Source organism: Antrostomus carolinensis, unplaced genomic scaffold (assembly GCF_000700745.2).
Source record: "Antrostomus carolinensis isolate BGI_N321 unplaced genomic scaffold, ASM70074v2 scaffold937, whole genome shotgun sequence".
Lineage (NCBI taxonomy): Eukaryota > Metazoa > Chordata > Aves > Caprimulgiformes > Caprimulgidae > Antrostomus > Antrostomus carolinensis.
The window spans coordinates 15,317-35,972 of NW_010326410.1; the positions used below are offsets into that span (position 1 = coordinate 15,317).

Here is a 20,656-nt window from a genome sequence, read left to right on the forward strand (position 1 = left end):
CAAGGATCAGTTTTAAGGATTTGCCTCTTTCCTCTCCAGATATCCTATAATTCTTGAGGTAACTAAGGAAACATCCTTCTTTTTGGTCTGTTCTGATACTAAATAAGTTCTTCCAAGAGGGAAGTACAGGAGCCAACCTCATAACAGTGTAATTGTTTCAGATAGACTTTTTTTGATTCATTGTGACCATGCCATTTTTCTGCAAAAAAAGAGAGATAGGCAGTAGACTGCAAATAGTTCACCTGTCCTTGTTACAGTTACTGGGTCATATGAGATATTAGGACTCTTAGTTTGTGAGTGGCAGAAAAGATAGAAACTTCTTCCTCAGAACTTCGAGGCTGCTGATTAGACTGTTGAAAACCTCCATCAGGTTAGCCCTCTCCATGGGCTAGCACGCAGGGCAGTCATGGAGAAGTTAGCCCTTGTGGTTATCTGTACTTTGTCACTGTGGGAAGCACTGCTGATATCATGTTTATGTCAGCAGACCAGCTGAGGGAATGCTAGTTGAAATAATGCATTTAAGGGCAATGATTCTTTGGGCATGTGCAGCACAGGAAAGATGTGCTCTCCAGTGCTGTTTTAATTCCTCCAAGTCAAAGCTGTGTGAGGAAAGCCAGATGAAGACAGGGGTTGACAGACTAGGGCTATACCTGAATGTCTCCAAATGGTAACTAATTCTAGGGCAGGAGCTTCCTAGGTGCTTCTAAGGATGTGTAAAGATAAAATATGTTCTTGTAGTGGCAACCGCATTCCTCTCTGAAATGACATTGATGTACAGCTAAGCAATGTAATCACTTCAGATTAGTGTCTGTTGCAGAAGCTTGTAGCTCTATTTTGATCGTGCCACAAATAATTTCAGGGCACACTTAGAACTATTTATCTTATTCTGATTGCTCTTTTTTTTTTTATCTTCAGCAAACCCATCGCTCCATAGTTGCTTCAGCTTTTCCACCTTTAAAACAGGCCATTTCTCTACCAACATATGGGAGTATCTAAAAGCTAATATCACTAAATTTTTTTAAATGCTAAGCACTATGGGGAGCACTGTGGAAAAGCCTGCATGTAAATCTGTAGTGCAGTAAATTTGCCTGGTAGGAGTACTCAAAAAAGTAGGAGAAGATAAGTAGGAGTTGTTATTATGCTTTGATCTGAAAGTTACGCCTTGCCTTCTGAGAAGCAACTTAATTGAAGCTCTGTCAAGGAAGGAGGTTTTATGTCACTTAGACAGATAGGAATCTATCTCTGTTACAAATAAAATGTTATAATATTTACTCTTTCAAATTCAATAGAAAGCCTGAGCCTTTCTTATAGCCTTTAATGAGAAGAAAGGTCATTTTTTATGCGTCATTTGTACCTGGCATTTACCTCAGTTAACACTCAGAAATTAAAATCTTGTTCTTAATTTTATCATTTTTATAAAAGACTATCTTCAGACCACAGGTGAAATACTTCAATGAATTGTGAGGGTGGAGGGAAGTGTTGACAGTAAAGAGATGGTTGCATTCTAATGTATATTTGTAAAGGGGATAAAGTAAACAGTGAATTGACTTGTTCTGCCACTTCCTTCTTTTTCAGACTGTATTTCTGAAAGTGGAATTGAATGTACTTCTAAACGGAGAACATGTTTACCAGCTCCATGTCCTAATACGAGTAACATCAGCCTATGGAATATCTTGAGAAATAACATAGGAAAGGATCTCTCCAAAGTGGCCATGCCTGTTGAATTAAATGAGCCACTTAACACCCTTCAGCGTCTCTGCGAGGAGCTGGAGTACAGTGAACTACTAGATAAAGCAGCACATACGTCTGACCCATTTGAACGGATGGTAAGTATGTAATTCCACATACTTAGTAACATTCAATATAATTAGAATAGAGTAAATATAAAAACAATCTGCCAAAGAAATGAAGATGTTCTGTTCTGTTTTTCTTTTTCTCCCAGTTGAGAGAGGCAGACTCTCCAAACATGTCTCTGTACATACTTACATATCCACCATTTTTTACTCTTCTGCATAATTTCTGTTGCTTTGTCAGGAAGTCTCTCCTGAAGTACCTTGCTGTCCTGCCAAGTTAAAAAAAAAAGTAGTTTGGTTCTGGTGTAATCTTACTCTGTAAGATTCAAAATTTACAGCAAAAAGGGAGGGAGCATTGAACTAAGATACTTCCCTCTTGAGTATGAAAGCTACAACAGATCTTTTGTTAAGGGTGTCTAATCTGGTGACATAATCTGGTACATAGAGGATGCTAGATCTTGAAGCCCTATACTACTGTTGTATCTTTATATTAACTAAATGAGCTCAATTTGTTTTATTAACTGGTTTTGTGAAGTTTTGGGGTTGATCCAGAATGTTCAGGATCTCCAAAACAGGCAATACAAATGTATGTTCAGTACAAAATAGGTGTCATCAGCCAGTGCAGAACCCTGAATTCAGCATTTGACAAAAGAACAAGAGAAAAATGCATTTCAGTTGTTCTGCTTCCAGGTGCATAAGAGCTACTTAATATGTAAGCCTGTAAGTAAAGGATTAAAAGCTCTCTAAATTATCTTAAATGGAAGTTATAGATTGTCCCTTAAACTGAATTAAGCCTTTGCAGCAATATATCTTATCTTAAAATGAGGTTATTAATTAATGTAAATAGTTGTGTTATAAATAGCCTCTTGCTGACACTCTGACAGGGTTACAATTTAGTGTCTGTTCTCAAAACAGAGAGTGTGGCTATTAACTGGGGTTTTAGGTGCATAGCTTTTTTGTTCTCTTGAGAACATATGTTAAAAGGAAAAGGAAATGAGTAGTAGTTGTTCATACAGGAATGAAAGGAAGCCTTTTCCCTCCTTCCCACACCCAAGCATCTGGAAATTACCTCAGAATGGAGTATTCTTTGCCTTTGAGAAATTCCTGAGGCAAAATTAATGCTATCTGTTGCATAGTAATTGCAATAGTTCATAAAAGAGCCATTCTGAGGTGGATTCAATTTCTGAAATTGTAAAAGGAGAGCATCTACACTTTTGTAAGATGAGGAAAAGGGAATGAAAAGCAAGATAAAGAGACCTGAATCTAACATCCCCAACTTCTAATTCCTCAGGTTTAGGAGGAATTATGCTTGAGTTGACTGTAAAAATTTGGAAGGGTTACCTGTGTCTCAGTCATAATCAAGAACAGTTTTGTAATCAGGTAGTAGTACACCGTAGATAAAAGGCAATTCAATTCAAACTGCATTAGAAATAGCAAACTTGGTAAAAACTCATCCAATACTTCATGTGCCATGTTTAGCTAAAAGGTAGTTGGTAGAGCCACAGAAACACAGATCATCACTATAAAAGCCAGTTATAATACAAAATCTAACAGTGATTTTTAAGGTTACTGCTTTGAACTGTGTTGCAGCATGCTAAGCTGTTTCAAAGTTTTCAGAAATGGTGTTTTCAGTTGATGAAATTTTCAGTGTTTGACCCTAATAACTCCATCCCTGGACCATTGAATGACTTTCTGAAAACGGAATGATTCTGTGATGTGTGAGCTAGTGCTTAACTTGCAGGAGGCATACACGTTTGTAGTCTGCAAATTATAGGAAAAATACAGAATCTGATGTCAGGATAAGACCCTTTTTTTTTTTTTCCCCCCTTCTTTTAAATCACAATGTATAGCAAAAAACGTGCATGGCTGTGGTAAATTAATTAATCAAAATTCTACATATGTTATTCCTAGGTGTATATAGCTGCATTTGCAGTCTCTGCGTATGCATCCAGTTACTACCGAGCTGGAAGTAAGCCATTTAATCCTGTGCTTGGAGAAACCTATGAATGTATCCGTGAAGATAAGGGTTTCCAGTTCTTTGCGGAACAGGTACTGTATGCTGCAACCCTTAGATTTGCTACTTGATACCGTGCTTAATTCTAAATAATGTCTGGAAACCTCATTCTAAATGAATGTCTGGAATGTTCAGCAAAATACAAAATTACTTTACATAACCTGAGCACAGTACAACTCAAGAGACGTTGTGGAATTATAAATGAAGGAAATTGTTTTCTGGGGAAAGTTTGCTAACTCTCACATGGAATATGACAGCCAACAGCTGATGCTGGAGAAGCAAACGCTGGCAGGCTGCCTACTGCAGTAACTAGGTAACTTGGTTAAGGAGAGTGCAATTCCCCATGCTGAAATCTGATCATGACTGCAACAAGCACTCGCATTCTTGTCATTTTCTTTTGTGTGTGATCATTAAAAATACTGTTATCTTCAGCTGTTTAATGTCTTCTTTTATAACAATATTTCCCTTCTACGAGTCAATCAACCACTAGTATTTTCTACGGCACAACGAATATTTCTGCTTCCTGTCCAAATACTCTGTGGTCTAAGACTTTCAAATCTGGTGCCACAGCTTAGTCGGTGAAGGATATATACAACACATCAAATTCAGAGTGTTTATGAAAATAACTCCCTAATAGGATAATGATTATTAAGTATGGGTGAAAAATATTAAATTTAAAACAGCCAATTTACCAAGATTGCTAAGCTTGAGACATATGTTAAAAAGAGATAAAACTTAAATAATCTGGTGCCTAGCAGAGGAAGAATGATTGAAAGCTGTGTTCTGTCTAGACATAACAAAAAAAAAAATTACAAAAATTGTAGTGGGCAAGGGTGTACCATGTAGTCATTTGATCAGAGAAAGCCTTCTAAGAGCCTTTCCTTTAAGAAACGAAAAGTGAAGAAGAAACAACATTTTTTTACATTATGTTTTACAACTGAGTGCTATAAAAGCACTTAGTCTTTCCTTAGTCTCAGGAAATGTCACAGGCAAGAGTAAAAATAAGGAGAGAAAAAAAAGTACAAATCAATCAAAGTAAGAATCAAATTTACAGTTCAAGGAATGTATGTGCTTCTTCATTTGGCTACTTCAGTTCTAAAATGATGTGTAAAGAGCACTGCAGTGGTGAATAAAGGCTGGTACTGAGCTTTGTTAGGTTGAATTAGAGGAAGAGATTTTCCCGAATATTGGATAAATCAGTACGATTTTTACTTTTTCTAAAGAGGAATTTTAATACATGAGGGGGCTTAGGCTGTTAACTATTGTTCTAATATGTGCAATAAGTGACATGAGTTTATAAAGTGGTAAAGTTACTATAATAGTATGAGGTGGAGGAATATTAGGAATGGAGGGCAGTATAGAAATAAAGACATTTAGTGCAGTTTGCAAGCATTAAATATTTCTTTTTGCATCAGGAGCTGTTGCTTTTTGCTTGTTTGTGCAAGCATGTTGATGCTTACTCTATTCAACTTGTTAGTGCAGATAGTATGTAATCCATGAAATAGATAGGTAAAATATACATAATAACAGAGATTCTGTTCTATTACTAGAGTGAGTTTAGAATAACTAAAGAAGAATGTGAAACTGTATTTGAGCCATGTAGATGGTTGAGAAATTAAATTAATAGTGGGAAACAAGAATTTGACTTGAAAATAAAGTTGTTAGTCAAAAGAACAGTAGGCATTGAGCATGAAAGAGTTGGTCCTGATCAGCTGTTAGTCGTGTTCACCCAGAAGGAAGAATTTACAGCAAAGGAGGAGTGACTGCTTTCACATTGTGAAGTTACTTTATTATTTACTATTACCTTTTAATAGTCTGCATTGTGTATTTCTTTATTTACTCACAGTCTTGCTTTGCTCTTTTGGTGGTTCCCCTAATTCATGTATGTGCTGTTACCCAAAGCTGACAAAACGCAGTGCGTGTGGTTAGAGTTTCGCACTAGAAACACCCGAGGTGTGTTACTCCTGCAGTAGTTGCTAGATGGAATTTCATGGCTTGACTTCTCACCCGTGGCCCCCTTCAAGAGATGCTGGTCACTGTCTCCTCCCTCATAGTCAGGTCTTTGTACAGAAGAATTTGGCCCTTTGGTTTTGTTTTTTTTTTATTTTTGTCTGTGTGCTTGAAATGCAACTTCTGTTAATATATTAAGGGGTCCTAAGGGTAAATGTAATTATCACATTAGAGACAATGTACAAAATATATAGTTAGATTTTCATTTGATGAACAAAATTCGCAGGCCTTCTAAAATAAGTGCTTCCCGTTTCTTTCAAGGCTGCTTAGGTCTCAGTACTGTATTAATCTCACTGACTCCCCCTTCAGGGTACAATCACAAAAAGAAAAGTAAATGTTCAATTTGTAAATACTGTATATGAATGAAAAATGGAGGAGAAAAAGAACCCAAACCAAAATGACTGTTGAAGTGTTAATATTTCCATCTTTTTTTTTTTTCCTTTCATGTCTTGCTATTAGGTCAGTCACCACCCACCTATTTCTGCATGCCATGCTGAATCTGTGAATTTTGCTTTTTGGCAAGGTAACTCTTCAGTCTATCATTTACTTTTACAATGTTCATAATATTTTCATTGTATGTCTAACATGAAATGTCCGGAAATTGGGAAAAGGTGAAATTCCCCGCTTAAATTGTACTAGAGTGGCTTTAAGAAATGCTAGTCTATACTTACTTCCATGCTTATTACTTGGATATTCTGTCATTATAAAAATGTTCAGGTTTCTTTTATAACATTAATTGATTATTCTTTTCATGTACAAATATCTGCATTTATTTAAAATAAAGTTTGGGGGTGGGATGGTGGTTCTTTAGTAAAGAGGTGTTGTACCTCAAGCTATTTATAAAACAAACAAGCTAGATCACAGCTTGAAAAGCTACGAGTTAAATCCTTAGCAGATCTTGTAAACCTGTTCTGAAAACAATTTTCAAAAATGAGCATAGCAGCAAGGATAAACATATTTAGCATGTATTTCTCTGCTGGCATTATTACAGTATGTAAGATTTCATGCTATTTGACTACTAACATTGTATTTAAGAAAAACTGGTTTGGAGCTTTGTTTGCTGTGTAACACTGGTGAAGTTGTCAGCCAGTCATAGTGACTGTGCTTAGATGTTTTTGGAGTGTACATAGAACATAACTGTGCCTTTTAACTGAGTTAAAATCCTTCACTGAGAAGTGAAGCCATATTGTAACCTTTAATTCTGTTATGATTGACTCTGCTGACTTGATTATAGTCACTATGGATGGAGCCATACTGAACAGAAGCTAGAACTCTGTCATTAGTCTGGGTTTCATTACTCAATACAATTCTTTGCTTTGTAAACAAATACAGGGACAAGAGTCCTTTTGTTTTTAGCCAAAAAGCAGAGATGAACAAAAACTTATTCGCTAACTGAAAACTGTAAAAATAAGACTAGATAGCAGCTTGTCTTAGTAAAAACTGATGAGACTGATTTGTTTAACAGATCTTGACAATGGTTATCACTCACATACTTTAACACTTGCATTTAGAGAACAAAGATCTTCTCTAAAGATGAGAGCTGAGAATTTGATCAATGAGAGAGTCTGAGATTTGGTCTTGATGAGCACAGGAGACTCAGTCAGGGTACTGCAAGGTTTTGGGGATTTAATTTGTTATGTTTTTAAATTTGGCTAGCTAAGCTTATGGGAGATCTAGACAATGATTTTTGCCAATGCAAAGACAGTTTGTAAATACTGTAGCCTCTTGTTATGGGCCTATACTAACTTATGTGGAGAGATTAACATCAAGTTAATCATAAAGGTAGCTTGTCAATAAGGTAAGTTCTTTCTGTGTGCAAAGATCTTTTTGCCTACCATATTATCTCCTCAGCTGAAAAGGAGACAGTCCTCAGCAACATTGCTAGAGTAATGCTGTCATCCCACCAGACACTGACTTTAGTTCATCTGTTTCAAGATCAAGAAATCCCTTGGTCATCTCTAGTGAGCCAGAACACTGGGTTCTGACAGGGACAGTAATTTTGGAAATTGTTTTCCCTGACTCACAAAGCTGATTCTGCTTTTGCAAAGGAATGTGGACACATGAACAATGGAAATGCCGAATAGGAAGTTCCAGCTGTTACAGCGTCTGTGCCTGAATTAGTTCGACCATAGCTTTGAAATAACACTTTGCTTTTCTTTGTTGTCCTAAAATTTTTGCATTATCAAGTTGCACACTGGTTCCCAAGATGTTTCCCACATACTGATCTCTGTGGGACAGCTTTGCTATTTATAAGAACACAGAGCATAACACAGTCTGATAATACATTTTAACTGTTAAACTCAGCAGGGTATGCCTTTACCCTTTCTCTTCTATCCCACTGCAGAAGAGAGAAGGCTCAACATCATGGTACTCAAGGTAGTTTTGGACCTCTTATTATGCAGTGTAGGAATCACAACAGAATTGCTGTAACTGAAGATGATGATGACCCAGCATCAAACTCCAAAAACAAAAAAACCCAAAAGGTCCTTCTCTCGAGTGATAAGAAAAGGATCATTTTTTCTATGCTGAATTCTGCCCTGTGTCCTATTCCAGCCTTTGCAATGGTAGGCAGCTCAGTGTGGATCAGTCCTATCACTTGCACATATGTACTCGGGAGATATGTAGTCTCCTAACTACACTTTAAGCATCCGTATCACAGCCAGCATAACAACTTCTCCCTACAGTTGCATAGGAAACAGTGTTTTGGTTTTCCTTGTGTTAGTACTAGCATCTTTTAGAGACTAGAAATTAATTTTTCCCTCTTTTTCAGATTGGGCAGGGAATGGAGTTCCTAGTGTCTAATATAGGAAGGATACTATTCCCCTGAGCTCTGAAGTTCCTTTGAAAGTTTACTGCCTGATTATCTAGCCCAGTTTAACTCTGTGCCCCTTCTGCCATGCTGCTCTGTGTTTCTTTCTCTTGCGGGCGTTTTTGCTCAATAAATTTGACTAAACTTGCATTGAGATTTCTCATCTTTCTTTGGAGAAATGATGTGAGACTTGGGCACATCTTTCTGTGATTCAGACAAGATTTTAAAAGGCCAGTTAAACTTACAGAGGAAGTTGGACTAAATCCCTCTGCAATTTTGTGCCCTTTGAAACATTGTCTTGCCTCTTCACTCTCATTCTTAGTTGCTATATTTTTGTATTTGAAATTCTGCTTTTGTTTTTGGAAATGTCTGCATTCATTCACTACCAACTGAATTTCAGAGAAACACCTGCGGTCTGTAGGTTATTCAAATTCCTCTTTTTTGAAAAAAGTTTTTGAGAGGACTTTTAAACCTCTCTTACTTTGCTATTTAAATAACAATAATGTAACAAAAAAACCCAAACCAAAACCATGTTCAAAGGTCTAAAGCATTCTTTGAACATTTTTATTACATTGCACTTTGTTATTTTTCATTTCCTGAAAATAAAATAGAACCCAGAAGTAGATTGATTCACCCATGCCTATGACTAACCCTGTCTTTTTTTTTTTTCTTGTTTTTTCCCCTCTTCTTGTTTCAGATGTAAGATGGAAAAACAAATTCTGGGGGAAGTCCATGGAAATTGTTCCAGTGGGTACAACACATGTAACTCTTCCAGCGTAAGTGCTGCATTGCTGTTCACACACAGGCACAGACATGCTTGCACACACTGGAGCCACATTTATCCAGAGGAGATCAAGCTCTGCTGTGCCATATTAGACCTTTGGAAGAATTGGTGATTCTGACTTAATTTAAAAAGAAAGGGGGGATAAGGTGTGGAGGAAAAAAAAAGAAAAAAAACCCCTCTACCAAACCAAAACCAGAAACATAAAACAGAAGCACTAACCCTTCCAAAGATTATAAAAAATAAAAGATTAAATAAAAAAAATCACTCCTGTGTATCCTGAAAAAAACATAGTTGGTATTTTCATATTTCAGTTGAATTTCAAGCTTCATGAATTTTAAAATCACAGGGAAAAACTGCATGGTAGAGGAAGTTATGAATTCTTTTGCTTGGATATGTGTTTAGAGGAGGAGGTGTTTTGTTGTTGTTCCTGTTTATTGTAATTATATTTGTATGGACTCTAACACTATGGGGTCCTGGTCTGTAGGGGAGGCCAAAGCCATCAGCATAAATAATTATTGTAAGTGATAATCCAAGGAAGTAAGCAGCCACTGTAGTTAAGTGTTGAGTACAGTTTTGGTGGGTTTTTTAATAAAAATCTGCAGTATTCCTATGTTCAGTTGTCAGAGTGCCCATTATAGATCAACAATTAAGATTCCTTAAAACTTGGCCTATATCCATTATAGTGGTGGCCAGTAGTAGGACAAGGGGCAATGGACACAAGCTGGAACACAGGAGGTTCCGTTTAAACATGAGGAAAAACTTCTTTACAGTGAGGGTGACGGAGAACTGGAACAGGCTGCCCAGAGAGGCTGTGGAGTCTCCTTCTCTGGAGATGTTCAGAACCCGACTGGATTCAGTCCTGTGCAACCTGCTCTAGATGTACCTGCTTTGGCAGGGGGTTGGACTAAATGATCTCCTGAGGTCCCTTCCAACCCCCACCATTCTGTGATTATATTTGTAGAACCAGAGGTCTAAATGTTGAGTAGTGTTCCAATTAAATCTGTTTTCCAGAGAGAGTCTACAAAAGTAATTATTCTGCAATTGGGGTGGGGGAGGGGGCAAGAAAAAAGAGAATTAACTCAAGAATCTAGCACACATCAGACTAAGCATGACTTTTTCTTTTCAGTGGGTAAAATAGTAAGATAGTACCCAAAAGATAATATATAAAACATGTTCATAGCAGCTAGCCTAAGCTGTGGAGCAGGAGGTCTTTAGGATGTGAGTGAGGGTTCAGAGGCAAGCTAACTAATAGATTAGGGCCCATAGTGGGCTGATGAACTGGAAAACAATCTGATTCATATGTATCCCTGTGTTATCTGATATAGCATTGGGTACAAAAAAGGTACTGAGGCTATAGGCAGAAATGAAGCATTAGTATTAAGGTTATTTTTGGAGAAAATACAGTATTTTTAGCATGCACGATAGAGCATGTGACCTGCAGGTAGGGCAGGAAAACAAGTTACTGTGGGGTAAATTGGCTGCATATCTGCTAGTCTGTAAAAACTATCCTTGTACATACTCTTACAATGCAGCAAGTGAAAGCAAGCGATTAAGGGGAGGTAAGGAAAGATTCTAATATCCTCATGGGATACATGAGAGGCAGTTGCTATGGGGAAAGCGATGCTTTGTAAGTTTACCCTTTACCTTACCAGTAGCAACTTGGCTATCAATACCCAGAACAAATTGCAGAATATATGTCTTCATGAGACTTTCTTTTTCTTGAAGTTTTATAAAGTTGTTTTATAAGAAGATCTACTTTTATAAAAGGTAAAATGTTGTATTACCTACTAGTATTTGTTCATCTCGCTCTGCCTGCTGTCTTCCAGTGCGCAACTGCATCTTGAGCTACCTGCTGAGAACTTTTGCTCTTGCTTGAAGCACACACATAGGCTCAGCCTTGAGAGCTTGAGCCAAGCTCATTCCACTCAGTATGTCTTCTGATGACTCCAGTGGTCCATGTCCTTGTGTTTTTGGTTGTCACTGTGTTACAGGCTGAAATGGGCATTTCAGCCAGTAGAAGATATTAGAACGATTACTTTTGGAAACTTAGAACTGGTAAAGAGGGACAAGTAAATTGAGAGAAAACTGAATTCAAGACCCAAGTTTATAGCAGAAGGGAAAAGTGTTTTCTGGGACACAGGATTGTTGTCATAGGGTTTGTTTTTGAAAAGGTGTGGGACAAGAAGATGAGGCATTCCAGAAAAAAAATAATTTTGTGGGGTTTTTCTAATCAAGTTCTCTTCATTTCTTTTTTTCTTTTCTTTTTTCCCCCCACAAGTTTATGACCTCATTTGAACATGGCATGAGATTTTTCTTGTATGTATTTTTCTTACAGTTTTAAAGACCATTTTGCGTGGAACAAGGTGACCTCTTGCATCCATAACATCTTAAGTGGGCAAAGATGGATTGAACACTATGGAGAGATCATCATCAAAAATCTTAACGATGACACTTGCCATTGCAAACTGACTTTCATAAAGGTAACCACAGCAGTGGCAGTGCCTTCTCTAACAGCCACAACAGTGGGTGGATGCTCTCTGCAGAAGCTCAGTACTGCTTACAAGCTGTATTTTCCTATAGTTCTGCTCTAATTGTCTGCAATTCTTTGAGAAACCTTAACTCTGAAGGAACTGCCACTCACTAGGTAGAGCTGGACGAGAAAGAGAAGCAACAGCTTTCTCAGGTGATTCCACTTGAGATGCAGAAAAGTATGGGGAAAGAAAAGGAAGAAATATGATGAAAAACCTACTCTGTGTTTGATGAGAGGTAGGCATGAGGTGGTTTACCATATGCCTCCTGCTAATGCGTTGATATGTACTGCTGTTGCATTCATTCTGCAACTGTAGAACCAGTGCTTATGTGGGGTGCTTCACCCAGTGCTCTTTTGTAGCCTCTTGCAGGTACTTGGAGGACCTTAAGAGAGAGGTTATGGTATTACTTAAAGCTTTTGCTTCAGTACAAGGCATAAAGATACGGTTTCCTCAGGAAATGCTGTTATAACTGAAATTAAAATTAGTTTTTGGCAATAGATAACTCCTTTCTAGTAAAGGAGAATAAATAAAAACCTAAAATGATGCCAAAATTTATAACCTGAGAAACAGTTTTCCAAAAGCATGCTAGGAGACTTACCTTAACCTGCATTTTCTGTATCTGGTTGCTAGAGAAAGGCTGTGCTTTATATAGAAAGAGACCATACAGATGCAAGCTAAGTACCTCAGCAAACCTGCGCAGCATGGCATGCTCAGCAGCAGCAGCAGAAGGAAAGTTTCCTTTTAATACTTGTTTTCCTGAATACTTTCTGCTTTCTAAGAAGCATTAGGGTGATTTTTTTAAAAAGTACTTATTTGAAAGTACTGTAAAGAGCTGCAGTGGATGTTTAGAGTTCAAATTTTGAAGACTAAGAGCCTGCAAATCTTACACCTTTGGTATTTTAAGTTGTCTATAAAGTGGAGATTACTGTATCAGTTCCTTCTCTTTCTCTTCTGCATATTTGGGGAAGATGTTATATAAGTCAGGAGTCAGTGTTAACCTGTCATTGGGCAAAATAGGTCAGCTGTGCTTCATCTAGTACTGCTCTGAAAAAAGGCAAAAAAATTAAATACTTTAGGATTTTAATAAGCCAATTAATAGTACTAACAGCAGTTGTTTTCATATGATATTGTAATGCACACCTCAATTAATAGTTTTCATTTCAGAAAACCACTCTATGGTGCTCCTGATGTGGAAAAATCACTCACACTTGATCTCTTATGCACCTTTTTTTCCTCTTGTTTCTTTTAATTCTAGGCAAAGTATTGGAATCCAAATGCACATGAGATTGAAGGCAGTGTCGTGGATAAAGCCGGAAAAGTTGTGCATCGACTCTTTGGGAAGTGGCATGAAAGTTTATACTGTGGGACAACTTCATCTTCAAACTGCATATGGAGAGCAAGTTAGTAATCAGAGTGGCTAATTCGCAGAACTTTTATCTGCTTGAGAATAAGCTTATTATTTTCATCTGTTTATTAGACCCCCAACTTCCTGTCATTTCTATGTGGGTTATAAGCATTTAAAACTTAGACCAGAAGAATATGTCATTCAACTTAAATAATATGGAGAACTTAATAGCATGGCTTCCCGTGTTTTCTCCATTCTCCCTCATTTTCATACTTGGGCATGAAGTGGCTATTGAGGACACTAAAAGGAAGCAGGGGGCGGGGGAAAGGAAAGAAACTCCCCCACTTTGTGTAGTGGACTGTGGTGTATTTCATATATTAAATATAGGAGGAGAACCCGTGAAGCTCAATTCTGTAATGATAGCATCTGGACTTCTCCCATACTGTAGTTTGAAAAAGCACTATGATAATACCATGACCTTCATCACATTTGTGCTCTGATTCAGCTGAGAGAACAGAAATCTGTTTTGTTGCAGTGCAATTATCAAAGGGCATGTTCACTTTTGTCACATTGTTAAAACCCTTTTATTCCTCCAGAATTGAGGCTGTGGTTCAGAGATGAACAAATGACTGAAGAGAGCTTGGAATTTTCTTTCTAAAGATAATAACATTTAATTGAAATTCTGAATGTACTCTTTTCTTCTGTAGATCCGATGCCTAAAGGTTATGAACAGTGGTATGGATTTACTCAATTTGCACTGGAGTTAAATGAACTGGATCTGCAAACTAGGTCATTACTCCCATCCACTGATACACGTTTTAGACCGGACCAAAGGTAAGAAGTTTTAACTCTTAAATATCTTCCTCAAATAGTTCTTAATCTTCTGCATGTTCACTTTACCCTAAGCTCAGACTATTTTCTGTAGATACCTACGGTGTGTTTCTGTTTCTACGTTAATGTGCATTTGAAACAGACATTTTAACCTTATCAAGAGATGGTCTAGTCATTACGGACTAGTGTTTCCTAAAATAGGCTCTTGCATGCTTCTAGATACCTGCCTTCCCAAAGACGTTAAAACTTCAGTACTTCAGGAGCTGGCTGCTGAGCATACTGTGTTTGAATAGCCAGAAACTGAGACACTTGAAATTTCTTTCTGCAGTGGGCTTTCTGCTGTTACTAACTTCCAAGGAAAATAATATAACAATGACTCTGAGCTTGATAGGAGAGATACTTTTCCTTAAGTGCTTTTTGATAGTGCAGTTGTCTGTAGATGTAGCTGTTTACTTTTCAAACACTGTGAACTTCCTGCTGTAAAGATGAGATTCTGGAGCTCTAGAGGACCTGGCAAAAGTGGGGGGACAGGAGCACAGATTGTGTCTCTTATCACCACTGGTGCCACAGGTTTCTAGAAGATGGGAATATTGAAGGAGCTGAAATGCAAAAGCAGAGGATTGAGCAGCTACAGAGAGAACGACGGAAGGTGCTGGAAGAAAACAATCTAGAGCACCAGCCTAGATTTTTCAGGTACGGTATAATTTTTAGCATATGCTATCATTTACTGAAATTCTTATTATAGATCTGGTTCTAAACTGCCATAGAGCAGGCTCCAGTTTTTGCCAGGTTTCTTCTGTATTCTTCATTTTTATACTTTGGCAATGTAGAACAGACTTAGTTAAAAATTAGGATTATACATTGCTTTTTCATTAGTACATCCCTATTTATTAGAATTTATTTATTAGAATTTATTTCTAATTTTTTTGCCTTGATGGCGATTTAGTCCATGTTTGAATTTGCCTCAGGGGAATGTAGCATCTTTGATTCCTTCAAGCAAGGTGAGTAGCTTGGATTTAGCTTAATTATCTATGCGGAACTTCTGCTGAAATCAGTGGGATTGCCTTGTGTGGAAGCGTGCAGAGTTGGAGCCTTTCAATTCCAGGGCTATTTTTGAACATTTCCCCTATATGATGGGGAGAGGATTGTCATTCAGAGGATGCTTTATTTCTTCTTATTGTAAATCAATTAACAGAAAACTTCAGCTATAGAAAGACAAAAATGAATGCTACTGAGAATGTGGCCTTTTGCCCTCCAGCTTCCCTGCAATTAAAGAGTTGCAGCCAAGGTGAATGTTGTATGGGCCTATGTATCACAGTTAACAGATCCAGAATCCTAATCTTTTTCTGGATAGATAGGTACTATACTTTTGAGGAACACAGAAACGTTCACTATAGGTACAAAAAGGGAATGGCTCAGACCACTACATGTCTGACAAGCTGGTGAGCTAACTCATCACATATCAATCACACCTACTAAAGAGAAGCAAATGTTGTTTCCAGCAGACTAAAAAGACAGGACAGAGGCAAAGTCTAAGACTTTGGAATTCTGAATTCACAATAAGGACTGAATGCGGATAAGGATTTAAATCCTCACAATGAGGATTTGAAAATTGAGATTTGTGCTGTAGTTTTAAATAACAGAATTAAAAAAAAAAAACAACAAAACAAAAAACTATATAGCACAAATGTTACCCAGAGTTAGAGTAGGTATGAATTATGTATTTGGCTTTTCAATAGCGATTTCTCTCTTCAACAAATCACAAGCCTTGATTTACTTCAAATAACAATTTGCTATTGTGCCAAAAATGTTGTACAATAGATTAAAAGCAAACTGATCCCTTCAGGGTATGGTACCTAATTGCAATGAACCTTGCCTCTTGCCGGAGAGCTATAGGCTTTCTTTATGCAATAACCGTAGTGAGCCATGTTTGGAGAGGCAAAAGGAAAATTTTCACTTTCTACTCAAACCTGCCTTTGAGACCATGAAATAAACCTGGACTTTAGTTTTAAGTGCTAAGCATATGACAGTGGAATAAGAGTGTTGATCTCAGCTGGACACTACGTTACTGTGGTGTGTCTCCAAGGCCCAGTGCAGATATACCAGTTTGACTCTCCAAGCTATATTGCCTTGTTTGAAGGCTGTACTGAGTTGCACTGCACCTGGTTCATGGGCTGGACTGGGTATCTGTGCATAATGCTACATTGCATTACACGGCATATATCTGAAAAATATAAGCTTAACATTTAAGGCATTTGTTTAATCTTTGATAGGAAATCCAATGATGACTCCTGGGTGAGCAATGGAACCTACATGGACCTTAGAAAAGAACCTGGTTTTTCCAAACTGGACAATCCTGTCCTCTGGTGAAAAAGGAGCTAAGTGAAGATATTCTGCGCTGTATTCTCAGATCTGATTTAAAAGAAGAATATATAAAATATATCTATATGTATATATACACACACACCTCTCTATATTTATACACACACACATATAATATATGTGGGGCGTGTGTATGTGTGCAAGTGTGCATATCTCCAGAATTGTGCTTAATTTAGAATCTGATAATTCATTTGGTTTTTTTACTCATACTGCAGTGATTGTTTGAATGTATAAATACCCTAACTTCTTTTAATAAAATATTTAATAAATAGTACTGAGTGCTAACAGTGAGAGGGAAAATAAGAGCTTTTACACTACTTTTCCAATGTATAAAAATGTCAGTTCTGAGTTAACTTATGCCTTATTGAATTGCATCGGAGACAGTAGCATCAGCATCTCCCAGCTGTGCTGAGAAATCAAGAGTGCAAGCCTTAGTAACTCAAACTGTAAGCAGGCTTCCACAGTTCAATGAGTAGTTCAGCCGTCTCTGGGCTGGTATAAATTGCTAAAACAGATTACCAGCTGGTGCTGGAATCTCAGTATGATCTTTTGCTGCCTGTAGAGAAGATTTAAGTAAGCTTTTGTTTCTGTTAGCTTTCTTCTTAGCATTGTGGAAGAGGTAGTTCTGAGCTTACATCAGTGGTTCTACCGCCTTATGCAGAAACTGTACCCACATAAATGTAGTGCTAGAAATCCAGGAATCGCCAAAACTTTCCACTGGGAATTTTCAGATTTATAGCCCCCAAAAGGGCAAGAGAGGAGGTCTTTTGTATATACTGCTTGAGCACTGACTAGATGAAGAAGCTCTCTCTTTTTCCAGTAAGTAAAATCTATACATAGCACGAAATCCTGTGCTTCCATAGCTTCATTTGTTTTTATTAACCTAAAAATTGCAACAGTAAGACTTTTTAAAAAGTAAGGAAACTGATTGTTTTAAGCTAGAAATTTTTTCTTAGTATTATGATATTTTCTACCTCTTAAGAAATAAACAGCATATTTAAGATCTTATATTTAAGAAAATGACCATCTGCCTTATGGAGAAATGTATGGAGTCTTTGATCTTCCTCTGTTTGTTTGTTATGTTCAGATAAATATTCAAGTGTCTTGCACTAATTGAATTGCATCTCTTTCCTGTAATTTAATACATATGGCTAGATTTGTGAATCTACTAAACCATAGATCAGAAACTTTGCAGGAAAAAAATGTAGCAGAAGTCACTTTTGAATTAAGATTATAGCAATGGGCAGTATTTTTTGTTTTTTCCATCCAATCACAATGCCACAATCATTAACAGAATAATTTGCATTCCTCCTATCTGCAACTCAAGCCTGACCCATGATTCTTCAAGACTGTTCTATGTGTCTGTGACTCTCTGGCAGCAACACAAGTTTTCAAGTTTAGATCCTATCACCACCACCATGACTTTTTCTTTTTCTTGCATGCCACTTTAACGACAGGAAATAAACCCACATGTTGTTGGCATTTTTAACTGGTTTATGATTGGAACAATTGGACAGGGTTTGGATAAGGAAGACTCCTAGGGGGACCAGTAGCTTAGAAAAGTTTGCACTTCACTGTGTGCTGTGTTGTTCTAAAGAAAACACATTAAAAATGGATCCATGTACATATGTAACATGAAGGAAATACTATGATTGCTTCCATTTTAAACCAACTCTGCGATTAAATGTATATTTGAATTTTGCTTTCTGTTACCTTGAGGCCCCATTGTCTTAGAGGCAGATGAATGCTTTTTCACTATTTTTCACTTTGCCCAGGAACTCTGCCTCACTATCATTTCTGTAATTTATTACCAAAGAAGTTAGCATAATCCTTTCTATTTAATATGTCTTTTAAAGACTTGACTACCATGCCAGCAGCTTACAACAAGGCAAGGTTCATGTCAGTATAAAGACCAAATCTGGGCTTTGATTCCAAAGGAAATCTTAACCTTTGGGGGCTGTTTTGGCTTTTCAAAACACAGCTGTTTGGCTGTGTTTTATTCTTGTATTAACTGTCAAAACTTGGCACAGAAATGAGTTGATATTTGTAATTATCCTTACTGTTGGTAATTAACATTATACTAAAAATAACATTCATTTAACAACAAAAGACAGTAGGGGAAATAAAAAAAAAATGACATATTTGGCAGCTACTGTGATTACTGTCTGAGCTAAATGCTGGGTTTGTGTTTTCTATGTATGGAGGGGATTTCCCTGGACTTTGTCATATGACCTAGTAGTTGATAGCATCTGAAATTAAAGCATAAGAGGCCAGAAGGCAAAGTTAAAGAATTGTAATGCATTACAATCAGCAGGTGTTTAATGAAACTCATCTCATTTGGGGTGTTTGAATAATGACTTTTGAGAAATCAGACTGGCAGTGTTGCCTTGTATCTTACAATCTAAAATATATTTGATTAGTGACAAGAAGCACTGGGCTGAGTAGTGCCTTATATAAAATTTTCTTCAGCAAAATTCCCATATCAAGAAGGTAAATTTCAGAATTTTAATATGTTCAGCAAAATAATGCCTGAGAATAATCCAGGACATTTCTTAAACAAATGAAGCAAAATCATTGCACAAGTAATAGCTGGTTTTGTAAATCTCCAATGCACCTCTGCAAACATAGCATAACCAGTTGAGAATGATACTCTGACCCCATGTTTTCAACTGCAGTGTAGTTGTCCCTGCTTACTTTTGTATGAAACAGTTGGGTTTAGTTGTTAAACTTCTGTCAACTGTATACTAAGAAGTGGAAGAAAATTGTCTTAATGTTACTTCTATGTATTTCTGCATTAAAAAAAATATATTAATTGTTCACAAACCTTAATATACTCTATACAGTTATTCTTCATAAAATATGAGACTTTGGTAATTTTTTTTCCCCCAAAACTTCAGATATGTTAATGGGTGCAAAACTTACATTAGCTTTCTGCAATATAACTAAGACAGCTGTTGTTCTTAATAACTGACATTGAGGGACTTTTTCCCCCCGTTTCTGCCCTGAATGGTAAAAAGAACGTATCGGACAACTTACTGCTGCCTTTCATTCACAGCAGTGATCCCCAAGCTGTTTAGCTTAATAGATCAGTCTCAAAATTTCCTGATGACCATTGCCTGCTATTATAGCTCTCCCATTTGACTCTATTACTTATTAAGTAATAAGTACTCCCATTACTTATTAACATTTTAGAGGGCAGTTTGAGAAGCACTCATCTGGCACTGCCTTTCTTTGTGTATCCTTTCACAAAGTAAAAAACTCACTATTAAACTTGGATCAAGATGGTGGAGCAGCCCAGGCCTTTAGGTGTTAAACCACTGGCTCAGTTTCAATTTACAGAGCAAAGAAAGAAAAAAATTCCAGGGAAATATAGTGTTCATAGAAACAGAAACCCACAGCTCTCCTTCCAGATTTGCAAACTTGACAGTTTCTGATTGTCGTGCAGTGTTAAGTTTGGGTTTATGAAACAGCATAACTTGTTTAGGAGGCTATTCTTGATAGCATAAAGTGCCCTTTAGACTGGAGTGCACCATTAATCATTGCATTCCTTTCTTCATCTCTACTCTCTGGGATATGCTTTATCTGCTAGTTTCCCAGCACTGATCTGCTTCTTTTAGATACTTTTTGAAATACAGATCCACTAAAGTACTTAGGTTTAAGTAGTACTTAAAACTTAACTAAAATTTAAACCTTTTAGTACTTTATACAGAGCTTGGAAAAATGGGATGCATGGAAGAAAGAGTGAAAACAGCCAAAATTTTGAGCAGGAAACATTGTAGAGATCTGTTCTTCTACCACCAAGTTTTTGAAGGACCTGAAGCAGGATTGCTGCTTTCTTTTAAAATCTGGTCCCTGAAGGAGGTGGCAGTTGCAAACACGGTCACCTTATTATTTGGCAGTTTGGTGTTGGAAGCCAGATCACTGTATAGAAAGGAACACAAATTCACGGGGCCACGATGTACAACTAGGGGCCACTTTGGGGTTGCACAAAGGTCCAGTGCTGGTCTCAAAAACCCCAAAAGAACAAAAAAACCCTCACAAAACAAACACCCCAAAACAGAACCAAAACAAACAAAAAGAAACCCCCACCAACCTAACAAAAACCTCACCCCTTTCCATGCCCCCATTTTCCCTCAGCTGTTTACACTCCTGTATAG

The 20,656-nt window shown here is 37.2% G+C and overlaps 1 protein-coding gene across 1 annotated transcript in view; it reads left to right on the top strand.

Annotated features, from left to right (window-relative positions):
* OSBPL3 (oxysterol binding protein like 3) overlaps positions 1-16,487 on the top strand; it is a gene marked incomplete at its 5' end in the record, with an annotated part of 29,928 nt that extends 13,441 nt beyond the window's left edge. The window contains 9 exons of the mRNA XM_010171537.2: positions 1,576-1,826; positions 3,705-3,842; positions 6,277-6,340; positions 9,324-9,402; positions 11,746-11,890; positions 13,197-13,341; positions 13,994-14,120; positions 14,688-14,810; positions 16,391-16,487. Coding sequence (XP_010169839.2) covers positions 1,576-1,826; positions 3,705-3,842; positions 6,277-6,340; positions 9,324-9,402; positions 11,746-11,890; positions 13,197-13,341; positions 13,994-14,120; positions 14,688-14,810; positions 16,391-16,487 — 1,169 coding nt within the window. The remainder of the gene's footprint in view (positions 1-1,575; positions 1,827-3,704; positions 3,843-6,276; positions 6,341-9,323; positions 9,403-11,745; positions 11,891-13,196; positions 13,342-13,993; positions 14,121-14,687; positions 14,811-16,390) is intronic.
* Positions 16,488-20,656: the final 4,169 nt, after the last annotated feature.